General features: G+C 39.3%; 1 protein-coding gene across 24 annotated transcripts in view; it reads left to right on the forward strand.

Annotated features, from left to right (window-relative positions):
- Positions 1-22,034, forward strand: part of RIMS2 (regulating synaptic membrane exocytosis 2) — a 349,417-nt gene that overhangs the window by 201,381 nt on the left and 126,002 nt on the right. For 19 of the 24 annotated variants that reach the window (XM_081204294.1, XM_081204291.1, XM_081204295.1 and 16 more), the window contains 3 exons: positions 1,108-1,176; positions 7,590-7,746; positions 10,638-10,754. In XM_081204294.1, the coding sequence (XP_081060420.1) occupies positions 1,108-1,176; positions 7,590-7,746; positions 10,638-10,754 (343 nt within the window). Of the gene's footprint in view, positions 1-1,107; positions 1,177-7,589; positions 7,747-10,637; positions 10,755-20,234; positions 20,301-22,034 lie in introns of all 24 variants that reach the window. The other 5 variants (XM_081204271.1, XM_081204281.1, XM_081204282.1 and 2 more) reach the window with 1 other exon arrangement.

The following is a 22,034-nucleotide window of genomic DNA, read 5'->3' on the forward strand; positions in this document are numbered from 1 at the left end:
AGGGGCTTACAAAAGGGTTTCTTTAAAATTAGTACAAATAACTGTAGAATGCTGGTTCTGTGGTCTGCCTTCCTTTTGTGCTTTGAGAAATTATAAGTAGGATGTTCGTTCTTCAGACATTTTAGCTCTTGTTTCTGCTCTATGAATGCTTAAGTATTTCTTATTCTTAATGTGGATCCTATAGCATGTTGTATAATTCATCAGCTGAGTTACATACCAATTCAAATGCAGCACGTTCAGTTCATGAATTCAGCCTCAGAATATCAATCATATAAAATTGGTTGCCCGTTCTTTGTGTTTTCCATTTCCAATAGCTTTTATGATATACCCAAAGTATGGAGCTCTATTTGTACACTGAATACAGAACAGTTGTGCTGTCAAAACAAAGGCAAGGTATTTAAGTGGAAGGACGTGTTTATTGAGGTCATGTTGTGTTTCAGTGTACAGTGAATAACAACAGTACCCTTGCTCCTTGCAAAAATGGAAGAAGCAGAGATTATTCTGTGCTACCTGTTGCTTAATTTCACTACATTTGGAAAATACACAGCAGCTGAGGGTGTTAAACTACTTTACTGTATATGAAAGCTACAAGTTCAATATCATCAGTTCGACTATCTTTACTAGCTTGTTCAGCTCTATGATTTAGTCCTTTCATATCTTATTTGTATACTCATTGAGGGCTAAAGTGACCTCTCCTGTCCAATAGGATTATTTTATTGTTGACAAATAGGTTAAATGTGGTTGTAAACTGTTGAACAATATCTGCCTGCTGTTGTGTAGGAAACCGAGAAGTGGGTAAGCATATTTAAAATTAAACCAGAGTCTCAATTTTTTCTTACTTGACCTACTGTTAAGGTCTAATAATAGACTTTGGGCCAGCTTTTGCTGATGAAGCTCTAGTTATTTTGGTAAGTATTGTGATCACTCCATTACCATTTAAAATACTGCTTTTCTCTGCTTTTCACAGCTATAATTTGTTTTATAGGAGACAAAAGCTTACATGGAAAGCTATTGAGCCTTGTTAACAATGATCAGCAAGCCTTAATGTAGTACTCATTTAATAGAACGGCTATAATTAATCCTATGATCCTCTCTTTCTTTTGGCAGGGTCCAAACGAATAAGTGATAGTGAAGTCTCAGACTATGATTGCGATGATGGAATAGGAGTAGTGTCAGGTAACAAATTTATAAGATTTTAACACTGAAAAAGTTTATATTTATAATTTGTCATGATAAGTTGATTGGCTTACTCTTTCATTGTTGTGTTTTAATTAAAAACCTCCCTGCTTGTTTAGACATGCCATGAGGTAGCTTGGCATGCCAGTGGGATCTGGAATCCCAACAGAAGTGTTGAACAAGTGGAAATGGTAATTCCTTCCAAGGAGTGTAGGTATTACATGGTATGTTTTACTTCAAGCGGCTTTTTCTGTCACCTTCCCCTCCCCATCTCTTCTGGCATGTAAATAGTTTAACACTTTGAAATATAGGAAGGCACAACTCTGCTATCTTATGCAGGAGCCCCAGCAGCTTTACAAACTAAATATGCTATCAAACCACAGTGGTTGAAGGCAGCTCACCATACCTGCTGTCATCCCCTATTGGGATTTTGTTAGCTTCACTTTTGCCTGAGCTTTGTTAAGTACATCATAGAAAGATATAGTTATTTGGCAAAAGAACACTTTATTGTTAGCAGTTCCTTTAGAGCATATTTAGTAAGCAGATGTTACATCCATTCTGGATTTTAGTAGCATGTTTAAAGCAGATCAGTTTATAGGACCTAGGCACGCTGCACAAATGGTCTCTAAATCATCTTGTTAAAAGAATGGGAAGTACCTATTCATCATTCCTTTTTGTCATAAAACAGAGTGCTAGTTCCAGAATCAGTCTCAAATTGGGTTCATGTAGTACAGTGACCATATCTGCAATTCATTCTCACTAACAGTAGCATATTGTCATGAAATGGGAAACTGGACAGCTTTTACCCTGTTAGTGTCAAATAGCTGTGCCATATTTTGATATGCATTATCATCCATAAGGAGGAAATGTGTGTATGACATTCAGTCCAGAAGATGACAGATCAGAAGAAAATACGCATGAAAGCTTAGAGGTGAGAGCTCTTCTAGAAAATAGTTTAGGATTTTAGGAAATAGTTTAGGGATTTTACACAGTACTGATTGGTACGTGTTAATTTTTTTATAGTTTATTTGTTTGAAATATCCATTTAGTTTGTACCCATCTAGTTTGTATTTCTTAGCAAATATTACATAAAGAAATATTCTGTCAGTGCAAACCACATTCAATTCAATAGTCTTTGTGCCAGGAGAGCACTTTGAAGATAAAGCGATTCTTTGTAGAGATGCTGACAAACATTTGTTTCCTCGTTGTTCCTTCTTTCTGTGCTGGAACTTCTCAGCTTGCTTCCAGACCTCTGGAATCTAAATAGCCTTCTGTAGATGGGTGGGCAGTCTGCCTTGCCCTCACCAGATGACTCCTCCTCCAAGAATGATCTGGCGAAATATGATTTGGAGCCCCCAGATACTTAGGAATAGCCCAGAACAGCAATTGAGGACGAGCCAGGACTCTCAAGGGAAACTGGCAAGAATCCCTCTCTACAGAGAAGGGAGCTCAGTATCTGAAGCAGAGACAGAACAACCCCTGGGAATGGCAGAGCTTCAAGAGGCAGACTGACACCCTCACAGTCAGGAGTGTTTTGTTGCAGAAGGGGACTCCTAGTGAGTAAAGGGCTATTCAGGAGCAGCCCTCCTCATGAGGAGGACTCTCTGAAGAAACCTCTAAGAGGCTGCAGCTGGGCCCAGGTTGCGGTTCTGAGAGCTCTGGCTTTGAAGCCTCCATGCAAGGCTGGTAGAGCTGCTGGAGCAATAGCTTGTTGACAGCACTGTGTCTTGTACCTGATCTTCTGCTTACCTTGACCTCTGACTGCCACTCAACTTGCCTCATTCCTGCTTAGAACCACTGTGTACCTAGAATTGGACATTGGTGTCTGTGTTCATTATAGCCTTGGTTATCTGAAAGGTTCCCTGCAACCTAAAACCTGTATAGGGCAGGACACAGTCTCCCTTTCCCCAGTCCTATTTGTTTGGGGGTGGTTTTGGCGGGTTGGGGTTGGGAAGGGGGTGACTTTTCATGGGGACCATGCCATGGGGTGAAGTGAGATAAATGCCCCTTCTCACTGTAGTCCCAATTATTGTTGGGATTCTCAAGGCAGTAATTTAGGGGGTGGGGGAGATTTAAAGGCCTATGCTATTTGGAAAGGGGAGGTTTAAAAGTGATGGATTGACTTCTAGAGTGGTGGCACATGCCATAAGGCAAGGGTAGGCAATATTGAGTTCTCCAAATGTTGTTGGAGACTCCAGCTACCTTATTTGTGATCATTGGCCATGATCATTGATCATTCCCCATAGAGCATATCCTTGGGGATCCTGCCATTTTCCGTTCTGTGAATATGACCAAGCCAGCATAGACATCACTGAGACAGGAGTGTGAACATGCTGGGATTGGGACAGCACATCTTTGTTTGGGGCTCTGTCCTGCAAATCATCTTGATGCAGCACACATGGAAGGAATTGAGGTGTTCTTCCTGGCAGGTTTAAGTTGTCCATGACTCACTTCAATAAAGCAGTGTCCTCAACATGTAAGCCGTGTAGACCTTCATCTTGGTATTGGTTGTTAGCATCACATTCTCCCATACTCTTTTGGAGAGACGAGCCATTGTCGTGGCTGCCTTGCCAATATGCATGTCCAGTTCAGTGTCGATGAAGAGGTTGCTGGTTATGGTAGAACCCATAACCAAAATTGTCTACCATCTCAAGCATATGGTCACCAATGCTGATGCACGGAGCCCATGCCTGGACAAAATGGTTGATGAGACTCTGTAGTCCTTCCTTGGAGTCCCATAAATTAAACGTGAAAGAAGGAGGTGAACAAGATGATAATAGAGCTTTGAAATGTTTTCTTTCTCCCCCCCCCCCATGCCTACTTTAAAATGTTGGAATATAGTTCAGGATTTTTTGCTATGCAGGAAACAATTGCTTCACCAGAATGCGCCTTATACAAGTGAGTGCTTGTCTGCTGGGCTATTTCCATGTTAATTCACCGCAGCTGTGTCAGGTCCTTACCCACTTTACATTAGAGTACCCAGATTTAGCAGAAGCATTTGGGGCCCAGACAGGTTTGCAGAATTACATGTGGCAGGGAGAGACAGTGCTTGACTCTTTGCCTGACTGATGCTTCTCTACTCCAAATCACTCTTCAAAGCTTTATTTCCAGTTTGCAGTCCCATGGCAGGAGAAGTGGCTTGAGTGAGGCAATATGGAAAAGGGAAGCAGTATTTCCTGCTACTTTTCTGCTCCAAATTGCCCCCTCCTAAAGCGCTTTTGTTTGTAATGTATCATTGGACTGGCAGTTTCCAAAATCAATTCTTAACAGCTACTGAGAACCTATAAATTTAGTAAGACTGCTGTAAATCTGTGCCTTCTGCTAAAGGTAATGGATATGGTTACTGCCCTGCAAATAATTTTGCTGATTCTTATGCCTTAGATGTATTAAGTTGCATTTTTACAGGCTGAAGCTCTCTTAAGGCTGTCTCATGGTTTTTCTGTCTTCCCTTGTCTCTGTAATAGCTCCCTGTATAATATAATCAGCACATTGAATGGGCATATTTTCAACCTCCCCCAGCCTTCCAGATTTTTAATTAAGATACTAAGTGTTAGCAGCGCTAATGGGCTCCCCCATGGAACGAGTGAAAATGCATTATGAGCATATTAGCTGTAACATACCACAAATTAGTATTTTCCAAGTGAGGGATCACTTTATTTTAAACCTGATAAATGAAATTTTGAATTCACACTTTACTGTAACCTCCATGAATCCCCCCCCCATATTTTTTATGGTGACTATTGAATGTTTAGTTTAATTGTCATAGTGGATACTGATGTAGAGGATATTAAATGATTCAAAATAAGTGAGACAGTACCTTTTATTGGAACAATCTCTTTTGGCAAAGGCTGGTGTATGGGGCTAGGAATGTCATGGAATGTTCAGTGGCATTTCAACTGCAGAGTTAATTAAACTTTTAACAGTACTGTACAATGTTCATGAACAACCCAGCTTTTATTTAAAAAGTGAAAGTTTGGTTGGGATTAAAACCACTCAGAATTATAGGGACAGGAAGAACTGTGTTTAAATATGCTGAGGACTGCAGAACTATATGGGGGAAGAGCAAGTGTAATAGGGAAATTATAGGACCAGTAGGCCTAAGTCATGGTGGTTAAGGAAGGGACAAATTATGCAAAGGGAGCCTGTGGAAAAGATAAAGAATGAGGAAAGGAGAAAATTATTTTAAAACTCAGACAGAACATAAGCACCAAAGCCACATGTTGTTGGCAAAAGTGGAGGAGATGCATATAGAAATTCCATTAGGGAATATTTTTGGGAGTCACTGTGGCTCAAGAAAACAGGGCAAAAGTCAGCAGTGGGCTGAACAAGGTTTTGTTTGTTTTTAAGAAATGTTTGACATGGAGTTGAAATGAGAGCCAATAAGAATGCAGGGCTATGGAAAATCTTTGAACAGAATCATGGTGTAAAAAGCAGGACCCCTCAAATATCTGAATTGGGGCTTGGTCTGGAGTTAGGGATGAGGAGTGAGGTTGCCAAATTTGCTGACAGTACCAGATTATTCAGGGTAATAAAAACAAAAGGGGGTTATAAAAAGCTCCAAAAGAATATTCGCAAAGTTGGCGAATAGGCATTCAAAAAGCAAATGTAGTTCATTGAAAGTGTAAAGAGAAGCACATTGGGGCAAAAATTCCCAAAACATGGGGTTTGAGCTGTCAGTGACTGATGAGAAAAGAGACGTTGGGATTATGGGGGATAGCACAATTGACACCTCAACACAGTGAGTGGCAGCTGTGAAAAGGCGAGTTAGGGAGCAACGTATCAAAAGGTTTAAAAATAAAACTGCTAATATTGTTATGCCTTTATACGAGTCTATATTGTGACCATACTTGGAAAACTGAGATTGCTACATCTCAACAAGGATATTGTAGAGTTGGGAAAGGTGCAGAATCGAGGGGCTGGAGCAAGTCCTCTATAATAAATGTTATTCTATTTGTTTGCTTATTTAAGGCATTTACACCCTACCCTTTAGCCAAAAAGTCTTCCAGGGTGGCCACTCTCAGATTTACAAACTAAAAAGTTATGACACACAAGGAGCAGGAATGGGAGGGAGGCTGGGAAAAGCAAGGTCAAGGACAAGTTCTTACAACTTTTGAGAGATTTTAGTTTAGAAAAAACTAAAAGAAAAACTAAAAAGATTTTATAGAGTTTTAGTTTAGTTTAGTTTAGTTTAGTTTAGTTTAGTTTAGTTTAAGGTAAAGGTAAAGGTACCCCTGCCCGTATGGGCCAGTCTTGACAGACTCTAGGGTTGTGCGCTCATCTCACTCTAGAGGCCGGGAGCCAGCGCTGTCTGCAGACACTTCCGGGTCACGTGGCCAGCGTGACAAAGCTGCTCTGGCGAGCCAGAGCCGCACACGGAAACGCCGTTTACCTTCCCGCTGGTAAGCGGTCCCTATTTATCTACCTGCACCCGGGGGTGCTTTCAAACTGCTAGGTTGGCAGGCTCTGGGACCGAGCAGCGGGAGCGCACCCCGCCGCGGGGATTCGAATCACCAACCATGCGATCAGCAAGTCCTAGGCGCTGAGGTTTTACCCACAGCGCCACCCGCGTCCCCAAAGGGAGAATATTTATGCAGCACATTGCACCCATTCAGATACAGACTGGGGTTGTTTCTGCTTAGCAAATGGACAACTACATGCGCACTGCAATGAAGCCACAGTGTATTACGCTTAGCTTAGTTTAGTTTAGTTTAGTTTAGTTTAGTTTAGAAAAAGAGCAAGTAACGGGCATGGGGCAAACAAGTTGGATAGCGATAAGATTTTCTGCCTTTCTCAAAGTACTAGAATCCAGAGTTATACAATGAACCTGATTGATGGGGGTTTCAGGACAGACAAAGGGAAATATTTATTCTTAGAGTGCATATTTAAACTATGGAATTTTCTGCCACAGGATGTAATGATGGCCACTAACTTTGATGTCATTAAAATGGTTTAGAGAAATTAATGGAGAATATCAACAGCTACTGGTTTTTCTGATATTCCAGGAACAAAGGCAGCATACCTCTGAATATTTTCACTGGGGGACATTAGTAGGAGAGTGCTATTACCCTTGTCCTGCTTCGGGGCTCCCCATAGGTGCTTGGTAGGCCACTGTGTGAAACAGGGTGTTGAACTAGATGTCCCTTTGGTCTGATACAGCAGGGCTTTCATTATTCCCTTATGAGTGTCTTTACTTTTGGCAGCACATGTGAAGCACTGTGAGCAATTTGAAAAGTGGTGTATAAATTCTACCTGTAATTATTTTAAAAATTTTGACAGCATTATATATTGCGACATCTTTTCTCCAGGGTGCAACTTTTCTGCCATCTGTACAAATCTAACAAAACAGAAAAAGTGAAATGTCACCATACCTGTACCGTTAGTTCAGCTCTCTCAACCTTCCCTCCCGCTCCCAGATTACCGACATAATGGGCGAGATCTTCAAAGCTCAACACTATCAGTGCCAGAACAAGTGATGTCATCCAATCACTGCTCTCGGTCAGGGTCCCCTCACCGTGGAGACAGTATAGGAAGGACAAGATCATGGTCTCCCAGTGTCCCTCCTCTACAAAGGTAAATTATCATAATGATTTAGGCTTGGGTTTGTTTGTTGGTTGGTTGGTTGGTTGGTTTGAATATGACATGAAATTATGTAGATACTAAAATTATTCCTTTAAACTCAAGATAATGGGTGAGAGAATATGAAAACTCAATTGCTTTTCTGTAGTAACACAGATATTTTTGCTTATAATATAGTAATGGACCTTATTAATAATTTACCTCTTGTTTTGTCACTTATCTTTGTAAATGACTAATCATACAGTGTAATTCTTTCCATTCAGAGCAAGAATAATTGCTCCTTCATTTATATCTCTGCAATCCAAGCAAAAAAACCCAAAACCTCTCTGTGGTGTTTTTTCCTAAGTAAACACCCTTGCCAGCAACCAATGTAGTAACTATTGAGCTTTATACAGATTATGTATTGTACTAATTTGCCATCCTACGCTGCCTATATGGGTTCATATCCCGATGAAACTGATGAAATAATATTTTCCCCCACCTGTTAGATACGGTATGACTTTTGCAATATTAGCATTAAAAATGCCACTTGAATTCTGTTCAGCAAAGAAAGACCTTATGTTTATGTAAAAATCTTCAGCTCATTGATGTAAAATATAGATTTAGGACAAAGTCTGTTCTAGCTTAGAGCAACAGTGCAGTTAGGAGTTTCATATTGATATTAGCCTCTATTATTTATTCATTTTTAAGCCTAGTTTTTTATGTTATGTATAAAATTATTGTAACTTTTTCTTGAACGCTTATAACAATATTTCATTTGCAAAAGAATAACCTGTGTTGGAATATTAATAACCTGTAGAACCACCAGTGGCTGGCTATCTTGATAGACTTCCTTTCCTACCCTAGCAACCATTGTGCCTGTCATGGAATATTAGATATGGTTAAGGTGGAAGATTTCTGCTCATTGAACATACAAGCTAGAAAATAAGTTCTTTATTGCGGACCATGATCACAACCATTTTTTATTAGTATAAATCAATCTACCACAACATGGAAACTGATACTTTTCTCTCTCTCTATCCAACAATAAAAATAGTGAAAGATACAAATAGTCAGTTACTCATAAATTACTGAGACTTGTAATTATATATCAGCAACTGGAAGCTTGCAAAATCACATTCAACAGAATCGCATTCAGTCACATTCAACTGAAAATAATGTTTGTGTGTTAAAGAATTTATTCTTAATTCCCCCCAGATCATACTAGCAACACTAAATGTTAATGGATGCAAGAAACTAGAGTGCAGTCTTAATTATTTTAGACTTACTTATGCCCTGCTTTTGAATCAAATTCAGGTCCCAAACCACCTTAAAAAGGTATCATATAATTAGCAGAGTTTCCCAAATTTGTGTCTCTATTTTTGGACTACAATTCCCATCATCACTGACCATTGGACCTGCTAGTTAGGGATGATGGGAGTTGAAGTCGAAAAACAGCTGGAGACCCAAGTTTGGGAAACCCTGAGAGATTTGTCTATGGGATGTAGATGGAAGAGTCTCTTCTGGGTACCTGAACTTCAATTATCTTCATTGTTCCAAACAAAACCACCCCAAATTCTGTGTGATACTTTCCCCCTAAAACTTTCTGTGATACAGCAGCTAAGTCAACATATGGAGAGACTTCTGCACCCTGCCTCTTTGACCATAGATTCCTCAGCCACATTTAGTTAGATTATGAAGTACAGTATCTGAATGAGTTAGTTTATTTTTTCCTGTACATGGGCAAACTGGACGTTAGTGTTATGGGGTATCAGGAAAAAGTGACAAAGTCTCCAAATTTACAGGACTGCTCCTGCTCAAGACTTAAGCCATTCTTAGTAATCAGCCATGATCTGAGGACACATAATGCAACCACCTTGTTATTGCTAAGCAAATCTGGTCAGAGCTTTAGTGGGAGACTCCCGCACCAAAAGGTAGCAGCAGACATGAGTTCCTTATTTGTGATCCGTTGTGAACCTGGAAATTCCCCCTTCTGACAGTGAGATGACTTAGTTTAGCTTTTCCTTATCTCTATTCTGAATGTCTTGGATGCCTACAGGGCTGTTTCATATTTTATTTTTCTTTAATTGACAGATATGCTTCCTCAGTGTGTACCCCAAGTATTTAGAAATTGCTTCCTTAATTTGGGATGGCCGTGGTTATTGTTTAAACTGTCAGGCATTTAACCACCTGTCCTTGCTAAAGGAGAGAAAGATAATATGAAGAGTTGAGTGTTGTGTACCCCTCTTAAAAATATCCAGCATAAGGAAAACATCTAAATCATATTTTGTATAATTCAAATAAAACAATACTGTGCTGGTGCAGATGCAACACTGGCACTTTTAATCATGGCTAAATGATCAGAAGCCAGCCACAGGATTGCGCATTCCTTTCCTTCCTGCCTTAACCATGATCAAGAAATGGACAATAACTAATAAATCTCCAGGTTTTCAGGTTTAATAAGTGTTTGGTTGGCAAATGATGTTTATTTTGCATAAATCCAATTTGCACACTTTTGTCTGAAAAGGAATGTTAATTATGTAGATTTCGCATTTTGTTTTTAGATGGCATTGGCTAAGTGATGTGCAGTAAAATTAAATATTGCAGTGAATTGCTTGTGGATCATGACAGAGAGAGTGAAAATATTCCTGGTACAGATTCCCCACCTCTTCCCTACCTTGAGTCTGATTTTTTCTTCTTCAATTTTTTTCCCCTCAGTGAGAAGGCAGTACATGCCAATTTTTATATAAGATGTATGCATAGGTAACCAATCCTATTAGTTTTTAACAGATTTTGTCAGAGTCAAGGATGTTAAAGGTTACAGCTAACATTTTCATTAACAGGGCTCATCTTAAAGAGAACTTCTCATTTCCGCCTTCATGACATTGATGGTTTTGTTTCTTCAGTAGGAATGTGGAACAGGGGTCTCGAGGGACCCGATCTACTCCTGCACATTACAATACCATGAACCGAATGGATAGACATCGAATAATGGATGACCACAACTCCCCAGACAGAGAGAGGTAGATATTCAGATGTAAAAGAGTAAACAATGGAAACAATAATAATACATTTTAGACAAAACAGAATCAATTCAGATTGATATTTAAACCTCAGCACCTCCAGTTTACAAAAGTGAAATAGTTAAATTTGCCTAATGCTATTTCCTGCTATTATTATTCTGTATTACATATAAATAGTCCCATTGTTTGCATTTACTGGTCAGGAAAGCTTGAAGAAAGCATGCAAGAAGAACATTTTAGCCAAATAATTGAATCAATTCTATGGGCCTTTTATTTTACCTTTGACAATAATCACATGTTAGAATGAAAACTTGGATTTATTTATTGTATTGGTAGAGATTAGAAATATCCAAGGCTTTCCCAGTTTGATTATTATAATGCTACACTTTGTTGTTGTGCAAATACCCCTTCCATGCACAAATGGATGGGTTTTGCTTTTTAAAAAGGTGTTCACTCTTTACCAGCTCCCAGTGTCAGAACTCTGCTTCCATGAAAACTTCAAAGAAACCTCTAGCTCAGACACCCCCAAACTCGGCCCTCCAGATGTTTTGGGACTACAATTCCCATCATCCCTGACCGCTGGTCCTGTTAGCTAGGGATGATGGGAGTTGTAGTCCCAAAACATCTGGAGGCCATTTGGGGATGCCTGCTCTAGCTGGACACATGATTAATATATAGAGCTGGGGGAGGGTGGGGATATGTTTTATGAGGAAGTATACTTTGTTAGTACCTTTTAAACAGTGTTGCTTGAGAAATCTTTTCTATAGCAACCTGAGATCTACTGACATCTTGGAATTTTAATGAAATAGAAGTGAAGCAGAGATTGTAGTTGGCTTATGTTGCTTACTCTGCAACATTACCTGAGGCATTTTTTGCTTTCATTTTAAAAAATAGACAGGACATTTTTCACCTCATTAACTTGTGTTAATGAAAATTGAATTTGAAATGTTCACCTCCCTCAGTTTCATAATATACTTGCACTTTATACTTTAACACCTTACCTAACAAGATACCAGTGTATTTTCCACAATCTTACATGTACAAAAAAGTAAAGTTGCTTTTTTTAAAAAAGAGTAATATCATTAACAATTTTTCTGTTACTATTTTTCAAACAAAAAGTAATATTTCAGACTGCCCGAATCATTTACTATAATTTCTAATTATAAATGACAGAAGCAGCTAGTAGCAAGTTTTAACGTTTTATAGAAAGTTCTTGTCTGGCAGGGATTCAAAAAATCCTTATCCAAATTCCTGAAGTGCTTCTATGCATTCACAGGAGCTCTGTGGTTCTTTTCTTCTAGTTGGAATTCCAGTCTCCCCCCCCCAAAAAAAAATTCTGATCCACCAAATCCCACAGTACTCCCTAATTAAAGGTACCTGATATTGTGTGGAAAGAGGGATGCAGCAAATGTTCTGTTGCAGGCGTAATGATGATAACAACAACAACAATTTTATTACTTATACCCCGTCCATCTGGCTGGATTTCTCTAGCCACTCTGGGCGGCTTACAGTGCATATAAAAACATAGTAAAACATAAAAGGTTGTTTGGATCCTAACTAAGAATTTAAACAGCATGACAGTTGATTTTGAGGTAAAGTTAAGGTGTCTTTCTCTGCTATTGAAGTAATTCAGTCTTAAAATGGTATAATTTGAAGTGGATTGTGCTTTTGAACTGTTTAGTTTAATTAAATTTCCTAAACACAAATTCCTCCATTGTGCTTAAATTTAGAATGCTAAATGCCGGATTCACCAGCACGTTAAACTGGACCAGGCAAATTTAAGCTGGTTAAATCTTTGGCTTTTTTGACATGTATTAGAGAGAGGGGGGGAGACAGACAGACATAATTCTTAAAATAACAAATAGCAGACTATGGGTAGCAGATTCTAGGCACCATTTCCAGAATAAGAGACACATTCCAGAACTGATACGTTCTGCTGTTCTTTTCAATTTAAAAAGCTGTGGCCTAGAGCACCGAAATACTCTTTTAAGCCATCACTTATAGATGGTGTGGCATTAGGTAAGATGCTATCTTTTAATGGATGAACTCATGCTGCTGAGAGAGTATGCAGACAATTGAGTTAAAAACTCGACTTCAGGCAGATGCTTGACAGAATTATGTGAACCAGAAACTGCATACTCTTTAAGCCACTGTTGTTGGCCCGGTAAATTATAATAGCTTGCCTATTTGTTCTTCTCCTGCTTATTCTCTGGGGCCATCAGAACAAAATATACCAAAGTTAAACAGATAGTTTTGAGTATTCTTTGCAGGCCTGGTATCAGACTTTCTTTATAACTGATGCAGCCACAGTGCTGCACATACTGATAAGTGTGTCAACAGGGACTTTTTCAACCCCTTTCCTTTTTCTTCAAGGACACTGAAAGAAAGGGCAAAACAAAAATCAGTTCACCAGAAAGAGAGAGAAAAAGAGCATTTTGTCCCAATAATCTGGGACTTGATTGGAATATATGGTACTGTTGTTCTGCCATTAGACACCAAAAACTAACTTTCATAGATTGTTACTTACTCTCATGGTCATCATTACCTCAAAATAGTTTTATGAGCATGAAAGCACCATAATTTAAAATAGTATATTTTCCTAAAAGTTATTAAGCTTGAAAAGTCTCTAGTGTGCATTAAAAATGTATTTACAAATATCCTCTGCATTGAGAAATGTATTGTTCCAAAACTATGGTCATTTAATAGTGCATTAGCTGAAGGATGAAACAGCCAGCTTCTCTGTTTATTTTTTATACTATTCTTTCTCCAAAGAGCTTAGGTTGGTGTGTATGCCTCCCCTACCTTCTATCCTCAAAATAACCATGTCAGGTAGTTTAGGCTGACACAAGTAACCTTTGTGGCTTAGTGGGAATTTGAAGACAGGTGTATCCAGTCTAAATTGAGCACTCTAACCAGTGCAGCACACCAAAGAGTTTTTCAAAGGATCCATTTGCTTAAATAGTGCTGCCCAAATTGTCTACAAAATGGGGTGGCTCACTTTACAGAGCAAAAGAGACATGGAAAAGCTCTCCTTAAGGAGAGCAAAATGTGAGCAGTTTACCTTCACAAATTTGTCACCCCATCCCCCTGTCCCCCTGAGCTCAGCTGGAGTGGGGTGAGGCAAGGATGCCTCATTTGAGAGAGGTGCAGAGGGTTGCTACTAGGCAGATGACATTTTCTCTTGTGGCTCCTGATTGTGGAATGCTCTTCCCAAGGAGTCTCAGCTGGTGCCAACTTTGTCATCATTTCAATACCAGGTTTAAAATATCTCTGCTCCCAGATGTTTGGTTGTTTGGCTGTTGGTACCTGGTGTATTTTATTTGGCTGTTTAATTGATGGTCTTCCTGAGGTATGTAGAGGTTAAAATGTTGTATTTATATTTTTTTGTATTTTTATTCTTGTTGTCTGTCGGGTGTAAATTCCCTTAAGATTTCACAGTGTATGGTGATTAATAAATAAAGTAGCAGCAATAGCAGCAGTTGTAGTAGTAATAATAATAATAATTGGAAGTAAGGTGTTTAGCTTCCCTTGCCAGCATATTCATTTTGCTGTTGAAACTGAGATTGATTTATCTGTGATGGAGCAAACTTGAGTCTAAACAAATAGGATTTGCTGTTGTCACATCTGTTTTTGGCCTTAAAGTATAAAGAGCTAGGAGGGAAATTGACATTGGCAGTACTTTGTCAAGTAAAAGCTTATTAGAAAGTTTCTGAGCAGTTGTAGTGTGTAGCATTACGTAACCACTTTGGGAACTCTGATAGAAAAACATGGTGCAAAATGAAGAAATTAAATACTGTATCATTTAGCAGTTTAAGTATATGGTTGCATTGGTGCACTAATTCTAGAGTCTGGCTGCAGCAAAAGCTCTGAGGGTATTTCTCCTCTTTAAGTCGCATGTGCTTCTTGCTGCAGTTCTGAAGTTGAGGCTGAAAGGGTAAGTGGCTATATGCTTACACTGGGAAGCAACATTTGGCCCTTTAAGTTGCTAGCTCATTGTGGCAGCAGGAGAATTAGGCTGCATATCTTTACAGAAGTAAGTCTCATTGATTTTAGTGTCAGTGCTGTAATTATTCATAGTTTCCTGCTTTTACAATTCCGTTAAGTTCCAGATTATAGGATTCCCCCCCCCCCCATGTTGAGTAAAGAACTAAGTGATTTTGAACTGGTGAAAACAACGTGAAATAAAGAGACATCGTTGTCAACAATATTAATATACATTCTCATATATGAGAAGAAAGCATGACAGAAAGTATTTGAGGGTTAAATATGTCTTATTTTCTGCATAAGAAATGATTATTTTTGAACCAGTCTAAATGTGCTCAGAAGTATCCAGATTTAATTGTATATATATTACCCTCTGGCCTTCGGTTGGCTATGTCTGATGAACCAGGGGCAGCTCCATGCCAGCAGAGCACTGGAGAATTATTCCCTCTCCATTTCCCTTTTGGTACTCATTCTGCAGATTAGCCATGTCCCTTGCAGATTGGCTACCTATCCATTGAAGGATCTTGTGGCATCCCAAACTAACAAATTTTATGTAGCAATGGTCCAAATATTACTTTTCCAGATGCATGAAACAATATTCTCTGATACAGATATAAACAGAATGACATGCACATACAATGGGGGAAGATAAAGGATAGAGTGTCCTATTACTCTGTAGAGTGAAATGCAATCAAGGTCCAGTGAAAAGGGTAAATGGTCTATTTAGCTTGAGTGTGACCCATTCCTGCAGGTAATGAATTGGCAAATCAAGATGAATAGACAACAAACACCACTTTGCTGTGCCAATTTATTACCAGTAAGGTCACACTCTCTCAATTGGATTTTTTTTTTACCCTAGAACTTGTTTGCATTCCATTCTACATAGTAATAGGTCACACCTGTCTCTTCCATCGATGAGTCCACAGGTATCTCTTGGTAATAACATCTCTCTTCAGTCTATACATGTGTGGTGTGTGTAGATACACAAAGCCTTGTACTTAGCAGTTTAGCTGTTTATCTGACAAAGTGGATTCTTGCCCATTAAAGCATCCAAATCTAGCATTACAGGTTACACCAAAAGCTACTAAATCTGTATAGCATGAATCCAATATTGTCTCATTCTATATGGAAGTATACAAGGCATTAGTTTGTTATTTATTAAAAACTGTTATGTTCTTCCATTCCACAGTTGTATAAAGTAGCTTACATCATTGCTTTAAACCAATTTCATAGAATGAAACAAATTCATAAACAGAAAACTGTGAACATTAAAACTCAAAACAGCACCACCAAACCCAAAGCACATTCTCCTCCTCTGTCAGTCCAGAGGTTTGGGAAAGATAGGATTTTTGAAGGAGTTTGTTCCGAAAGGGGGACCACTGACACTTGGAAAAGATTATTCCAGAAAGTCAGATTTGCTACTAAGAAACATTTGCTTCTTACTCTTGACTGTTTAGCTTCCCCAAATGTGTGTGTATGGGGGGGGGGTATTTTCAGCTGGGTTCTCGGCTAAGATTTTTAGAGGCTTGAAATGTTTCATGTGAATTTCTCCACAGTTGCCATAATCTTCTTAACCAAACTGATTTTTGGCATATCCTGATATTTCCAAAATGGGTACACTGACTGTGTGTATCAAATGGGCAGGCATTGTTCATATATGTATAATATAGTTCTGCAGGAACTTATGAGGCATTCTGTGAATATTACAAAACAATATATTTCCATTTACCAAGTATTAATTTCACAAAACTGAGGCACGCTCCATTTGAAACATGAAATCAGAATGAAATCAACACATTTTAATAGCTTTTCTTTGGGAAGAAGCATTAGTACAGTTGGTCCTCCAATAGGATTCTGTAAGCGTTGCTCTGAATATTTTCATGTACCTTTCTTCACTATTTATGTCTCATGCCTAATACAATTGAACCTTCTCAAATGTCTCAATGACTCTGGGCTGGTTCAGAAATAACATTCCTGGAGCGGGGATGGTGATGTCATCAATTTAAAATGGCACCTTAGTTTGCATCTTCTACTCACCCTGAAGGCAGTGTAACACTCTGCTTGCTTAATTCAACACAAACACCTCTCTCTACTATTGGGGGCATCATTGTGCTGCATTGCCTTCAACCTTTCCAGTTCCAGGACCCAGCTTTAGGTCATACATGAATTTGGGGACCCACTATTCCCCCCCCAAGCTTGTATTTACATGGTGTTGCTGCTGCTGTTGCAACCTGCCTTAGGAATGGATCAAAAAGGGAATAAACAAGGGTGGGATTGACTTTTAGCTATCCCCAGGGAAAAGAAATACTAATGGATGCTAACTTTCAAAGATTTCTGGTGTGCTCTTGTAATGAGAAGAAATATAGGTTAAAATTTCAAATTGCTGTGTTTTAGCTTATACGAACCTGAAAAAGTAGCAGTAGCTGTTCTTTACAACAATGCATATTTGCAGTATTGGTGTCCTCCAGAACTGTCTCTAGGTCTGATATTCACAGATTCAGTAAAAGCTTAGTTAGGTGCAAATTAAGTTCAAGTCAGAATAAGATCAGGAGAGCTATGCATGTTGCTGATAAAGTCTCAAATTGGTTTATTTATAATAGGGATAAGGTATCAGGAAAGGAAAGAGGAACAAAATCACCCACACCTGCTGGGTTCAGCTTAAGTGAACTCATTATTTTTCCTTTGCTAAGGCATCAGTCCTCTGAGTAACTGTTTTCACTGAGAGAGCTGACAAATCCAATAATCTATGGAAAATTACCTGCATAAACACAGAATTGTATTACTGCCCAGTGTAATTTCTTGAATATAGTGGTCCTCGTTATGGTATGCTCCATCTTGATAAAGGCAGGATATATACTGAGGTTGCATTTTCCTGACTCAGACAAGCCAAGTCCTGCAGAATGGCAGAGCTTAAATCTCTATGCAAGCTTTAGCTTTAAGTATCTCCCGAGACCAACAAATCATGCTGCATTGCTGTTCATACTGTGATGAGAGCTACTGATTTTGATCTGCCAAAATGAGAAATTTTGAAATGACAGGCTACTAGGACATGATCCATGACAATTTATGCTTTGAGAAAGAAATTGCTATAAAAAGTCACCTTGATAAAACCAGTACCAAACTGGAAAAAAAGTTTTGTGATAGTGTTTCTAAAATAGAAAAAGACTGAAACCAGCTTTCCTCTTAATAGTTGCCACTGGAATGATGCTAAAGCAAAGTGTTATAATAATTTAAACTGATATGTATAGCTATATTTTGATTCTGGGTCGCCTTTCCTAATCTACACATAAATTATTCTGAATCTAGCAACATTCCCATCTCACTTTGTCTTAAATATAAAATGAAAATATTTTTTTTATAACTCAAGAGATGAATGGTGACATTAGAAAGTTTGATAGTGGGGTATCTTGAATTATGCATTTTTCTATTTGTTACTGCCTCACCTTGTTCTCTCCCCTACACCACCACCATTGTTTCTAATGGAAATACCATAAAAGGGTACCTTGTATACTCAGTCCGTTATTGCTACAATATTTGTCGTATCATGAAGAAAAGAACATTCAATATTTGTTTCTCACTTTTAGCCAATATAAAAAGGGCTAGGTATATGAGTAGGAATGGGTGAATCAGTTTGTTTCTAGTCTGTGTCAGTATTCACTCATAAATCCGTTTCATCTCATTTCCATAATAATCTATGAATATATTTTTAAATACACACCAAAAAATTCACAAATTAAATATTTGATTTTTATTTTAGAATTACATTTCTAAATGTATTTTCTCCTGACATACCTACTGCTAAATGCATATTTTCCTAATGCATATTTCTAAATGTATTTTGATATGTTTTGGAGCCTAGAACCACAATGGAATATTTGAGAAGTATAAAATCTGAAGGCTAACTAAGTACTGATCTAGACATTAGTCCAAGAGGTGCTGATCAGATGAGTTCATATCATAATTTGCAAATACCGGATTCGTCAAGGTTCCTTGTGATACTTCAGATCTTGACCGTTGGGTTTCATTACTTCTAGAAAGGTTGAGGGTAGGAAAATGCTTATGCCCCACCTACTAGGGAGTGCCATTTACAGCCTGATATGGTGGGGTTTGGGGAACTGTTGGTGACAGGATTTCCCATGTGACTGGGAAGCTCTTTGTGTACCTTCCAGCCATGTAGGAGGTTGAGAGATGAGCGAGACTAGGGAAGCCGACCAGCATTCAGCCTGGCTCCCTGAGGGGCAGAGCTTCAGGAATGGACCTGACTAGAGACTGCCCACTGTCAGGTACATTCCTGGAGCATATAAGAGAAAATATTATCAGCTCTTCTTTATTTGGTTATCAGCCAGTTTAACCTCCCACCCTCTTCTCTGTACTTCAACACTTGCCTTCTTGCAAGGATAGGATAGTAGTCGATGGACATTGCTGTGGACCGTTGTTGGTCTCTGCTTTCAGGGTCAGGGAGCAATTTTGCTTCCAGGCAATTTGGCATGGTCCTGTAGATTTCCACCTACTTCATAGCAGTCATCACAACTTGAGCCCTCACTCTGGGAATGTCCTCTTTCTTCTGCCTAAGCTTGCTTAATTCCAGGAATTTGATGCCCCCTATCTATATGAACTGTGGGCTGATTAGGTAAAAGGTAAAGATAAAGGACCCCTGGATGGTTAAGTCCAGCCAAAGGCGACTATGGAGTTGTGGCACTCAGTGACGTAGCGTGGGTTGTCAGCACCCGGGGCAAGGCAAGTAATTTGCGCCCCCTAACCCGTGGATTTTAGGGCAGAGAGCTGCGAGTGTGAGCGCGCCCCCCCCAGATGTTGCGCCTGGTGCGGCCCCCCCCCTGCAGCCCCCATGCTATGCCACTGGTGGCACTCATCTCACTTTCAGGCTGAGGAAGCAGGTGTTTGTCCACAGATAGTTTTCTGGGCCATGTGGCCAGCATGACTAAACCGCTACTGGTGCACAGAGGACCATGATGAGTGCCAGAGTGCACGGAAATGCCGTTTACATTCCCACCGTGGTGGTACCTATTTATCTACTTGCACTGGCATGCTTTCAAACTGCTAGGTTGGCAGGAGCTGGAACAGAGCAACGGGAGCTCACTCCGTCGCAGGGATTTGAACTGCCAACCTTCCAATCAGCAAGCCCAAGAGGTTCAGTGCATAGAATTAAGCTCCCCCATATTTCTAGGGTTTACAGATGTCAAATGCTTGCACTGGGGCAATAGAGGAAGATTATCACAGTGCAGCATAGCAAAGTTATAAATTGTTCCTCTAGGTGATAAAAATACCATTAACATTTCCTTCAGAGTTTTTCGGTATTCTTTGCATTTTTCCCATGCTTTTGTGATGTTTATAGAATTATACTGATTAGAGACTATGATTTTGTAGTTGCTGTGTTGTCATGTCGTTTGTCCTTCAGTTTACTTTTTAGGATGTGTGTTCATCAGTCTTCATTTCATTGTCTTACATTTTCATTTTTTGTTTCTGCTATGCTTTCAGTCCTTATGTCAGTCTGCCTTGGTCTCAACATACTCAGTCCATTGACTACCATCATAGAAATGCCAGGTATCTGTTTTCCTGTGTGTGTGCCTCTGTGTGTATAAATGCATGTCCCTGCTTTCACCTATATTTTTACTTCACTCTGTTCAGGTCACTGAAGGGTATTGCAGGATTGCTTTATAGGCAAATATTTAGAAGATTAGTAGGTGTTATTTTTAAAGACTGAAAACATTCAGCTCTTTGTTTGCCTAACCATACTCTACTTGATAACACCCGCTTCCTGTTATTGGCATACATGAAATAGCAGTTGATTTATGAGGTTTTGTCTTTGAACTTCCAAATGTTAGAGTCAGGTCATTGATCATTCCAGAAAAGGTATATGGGTCACACCCACACCATATATTTAAGTGTATTTTAAGTGAATTTTGTGGATGTGACCCATATACCTTTAAAGCACATGGCTACCCCCAAACGAATTCACAGAGCTACAGTTCCCAGTACCTTTAACAAACTACAGTTTCTAGGATTCTTTGGCTGAAGCCACGTGCTTTAAATGTACGGTGTGTGTAGTTTCTAGACCTATATATAACATTTGAAAAAGTCACTATCCCAGGCAGTGTTGACAACATTCAAGTAGGTTAATTTCCATAATGAAAGAATAAATGATGTTACGTGAAGGACAAGTATTAAAGCTGGTGTAGTGTGTTATCTAAATGGGTGAGCTGTGACCCAGGAAAGACCTAGTTGGAATCTCATCTGAGCTATGAACTCAGTTGGTAGCTTTACATGCACATCTGTCTCTTAGCTCCAGTGCTCCCAGCTGTAGTTTGGGGCTAATAATGCTACCTACCTTACATAATAATTGTAAGGATTATTGCAATATGGTACATGTGAAGTCCTTTCAGCTCTCAAAACTACAGTACTATATAAATGTTGTGTACTGTTATTGCTGTTGTTATTATTATTATTCTTAATTATTGTTATTCCAGAGACTGGGATGCAAGCAGAGTGCCTCATGAACTGCATGTTTTTGTAGCTTTGACATATGGTTTTCACTGTCAGCCTCTGACAGTAATGAACACTTCTTAGAAAGGAATAGAAGTCTTTCAGACTCGGGTCATGCAGTTATTCTCTCTAAATAGGTAGTTAGGTGGTAATGCTGTTTGTATCTTGTGGATGTAGCAGCAGGTACAAATTTATATCTCCCTGGAGTGGGATAGTTGTGTGAATGAGAGAACATTACATCAAGGTCAGCACTGAAAGTGGCTTTGGATGTTATTGAAGAAGCGTCATCAACAAATGCAGTTACTACCTAATTCTGCATTTGGATGGCAGTGCTTCTTGTAATATTTGAAGGTGAACTTATGCAGAGGAACTTGTGCAACCCAGTGGCGTAGCGTGGGTTGTCAGCACCCGGGGCAAGGCAAGTAATTTGCGCCCCAACCCGTGGATTTGCGCCCCCTAACCCGTGGATTTGCGCCCCCTACCCTAACCCCCAGATGTTGCGCCCGGTGCGGCCGGCCCCCCCTGCACCCCCTACGCTACGCCACTGGTGCAACCTACCACTTCTGCATTTTGCCTGTGTGAATTTTGATTGGACTATCACCAAAGTCACTTGTGTGTCACTTCTGGAACTGTTCTGAGTTTCTCTTATTCTTAGATTTACAATCTAAAACCATGATAGTGCTTTAATTATCACTTTGAGAATGCTTTGCATTAATCATAAACATTTATACATTAGCATGCTTTATATGTACATCTGAATTGGTCTTTTTTTCTTTCTTTGTCATTTGCTTCTCT

The sequence above is a fragment of the Podarcis bocagei genome (assembly GCF_964188305.1).
Source record: "Podarcis bocagei genome assembly, chromosome: 8".
Classification (NCBI taxonomy): Eukaryota; Metazoa; Chordata; class Lepidosauria; order Squamata; family Lacertidae; genus Podarcis; species Podarcis bocagei.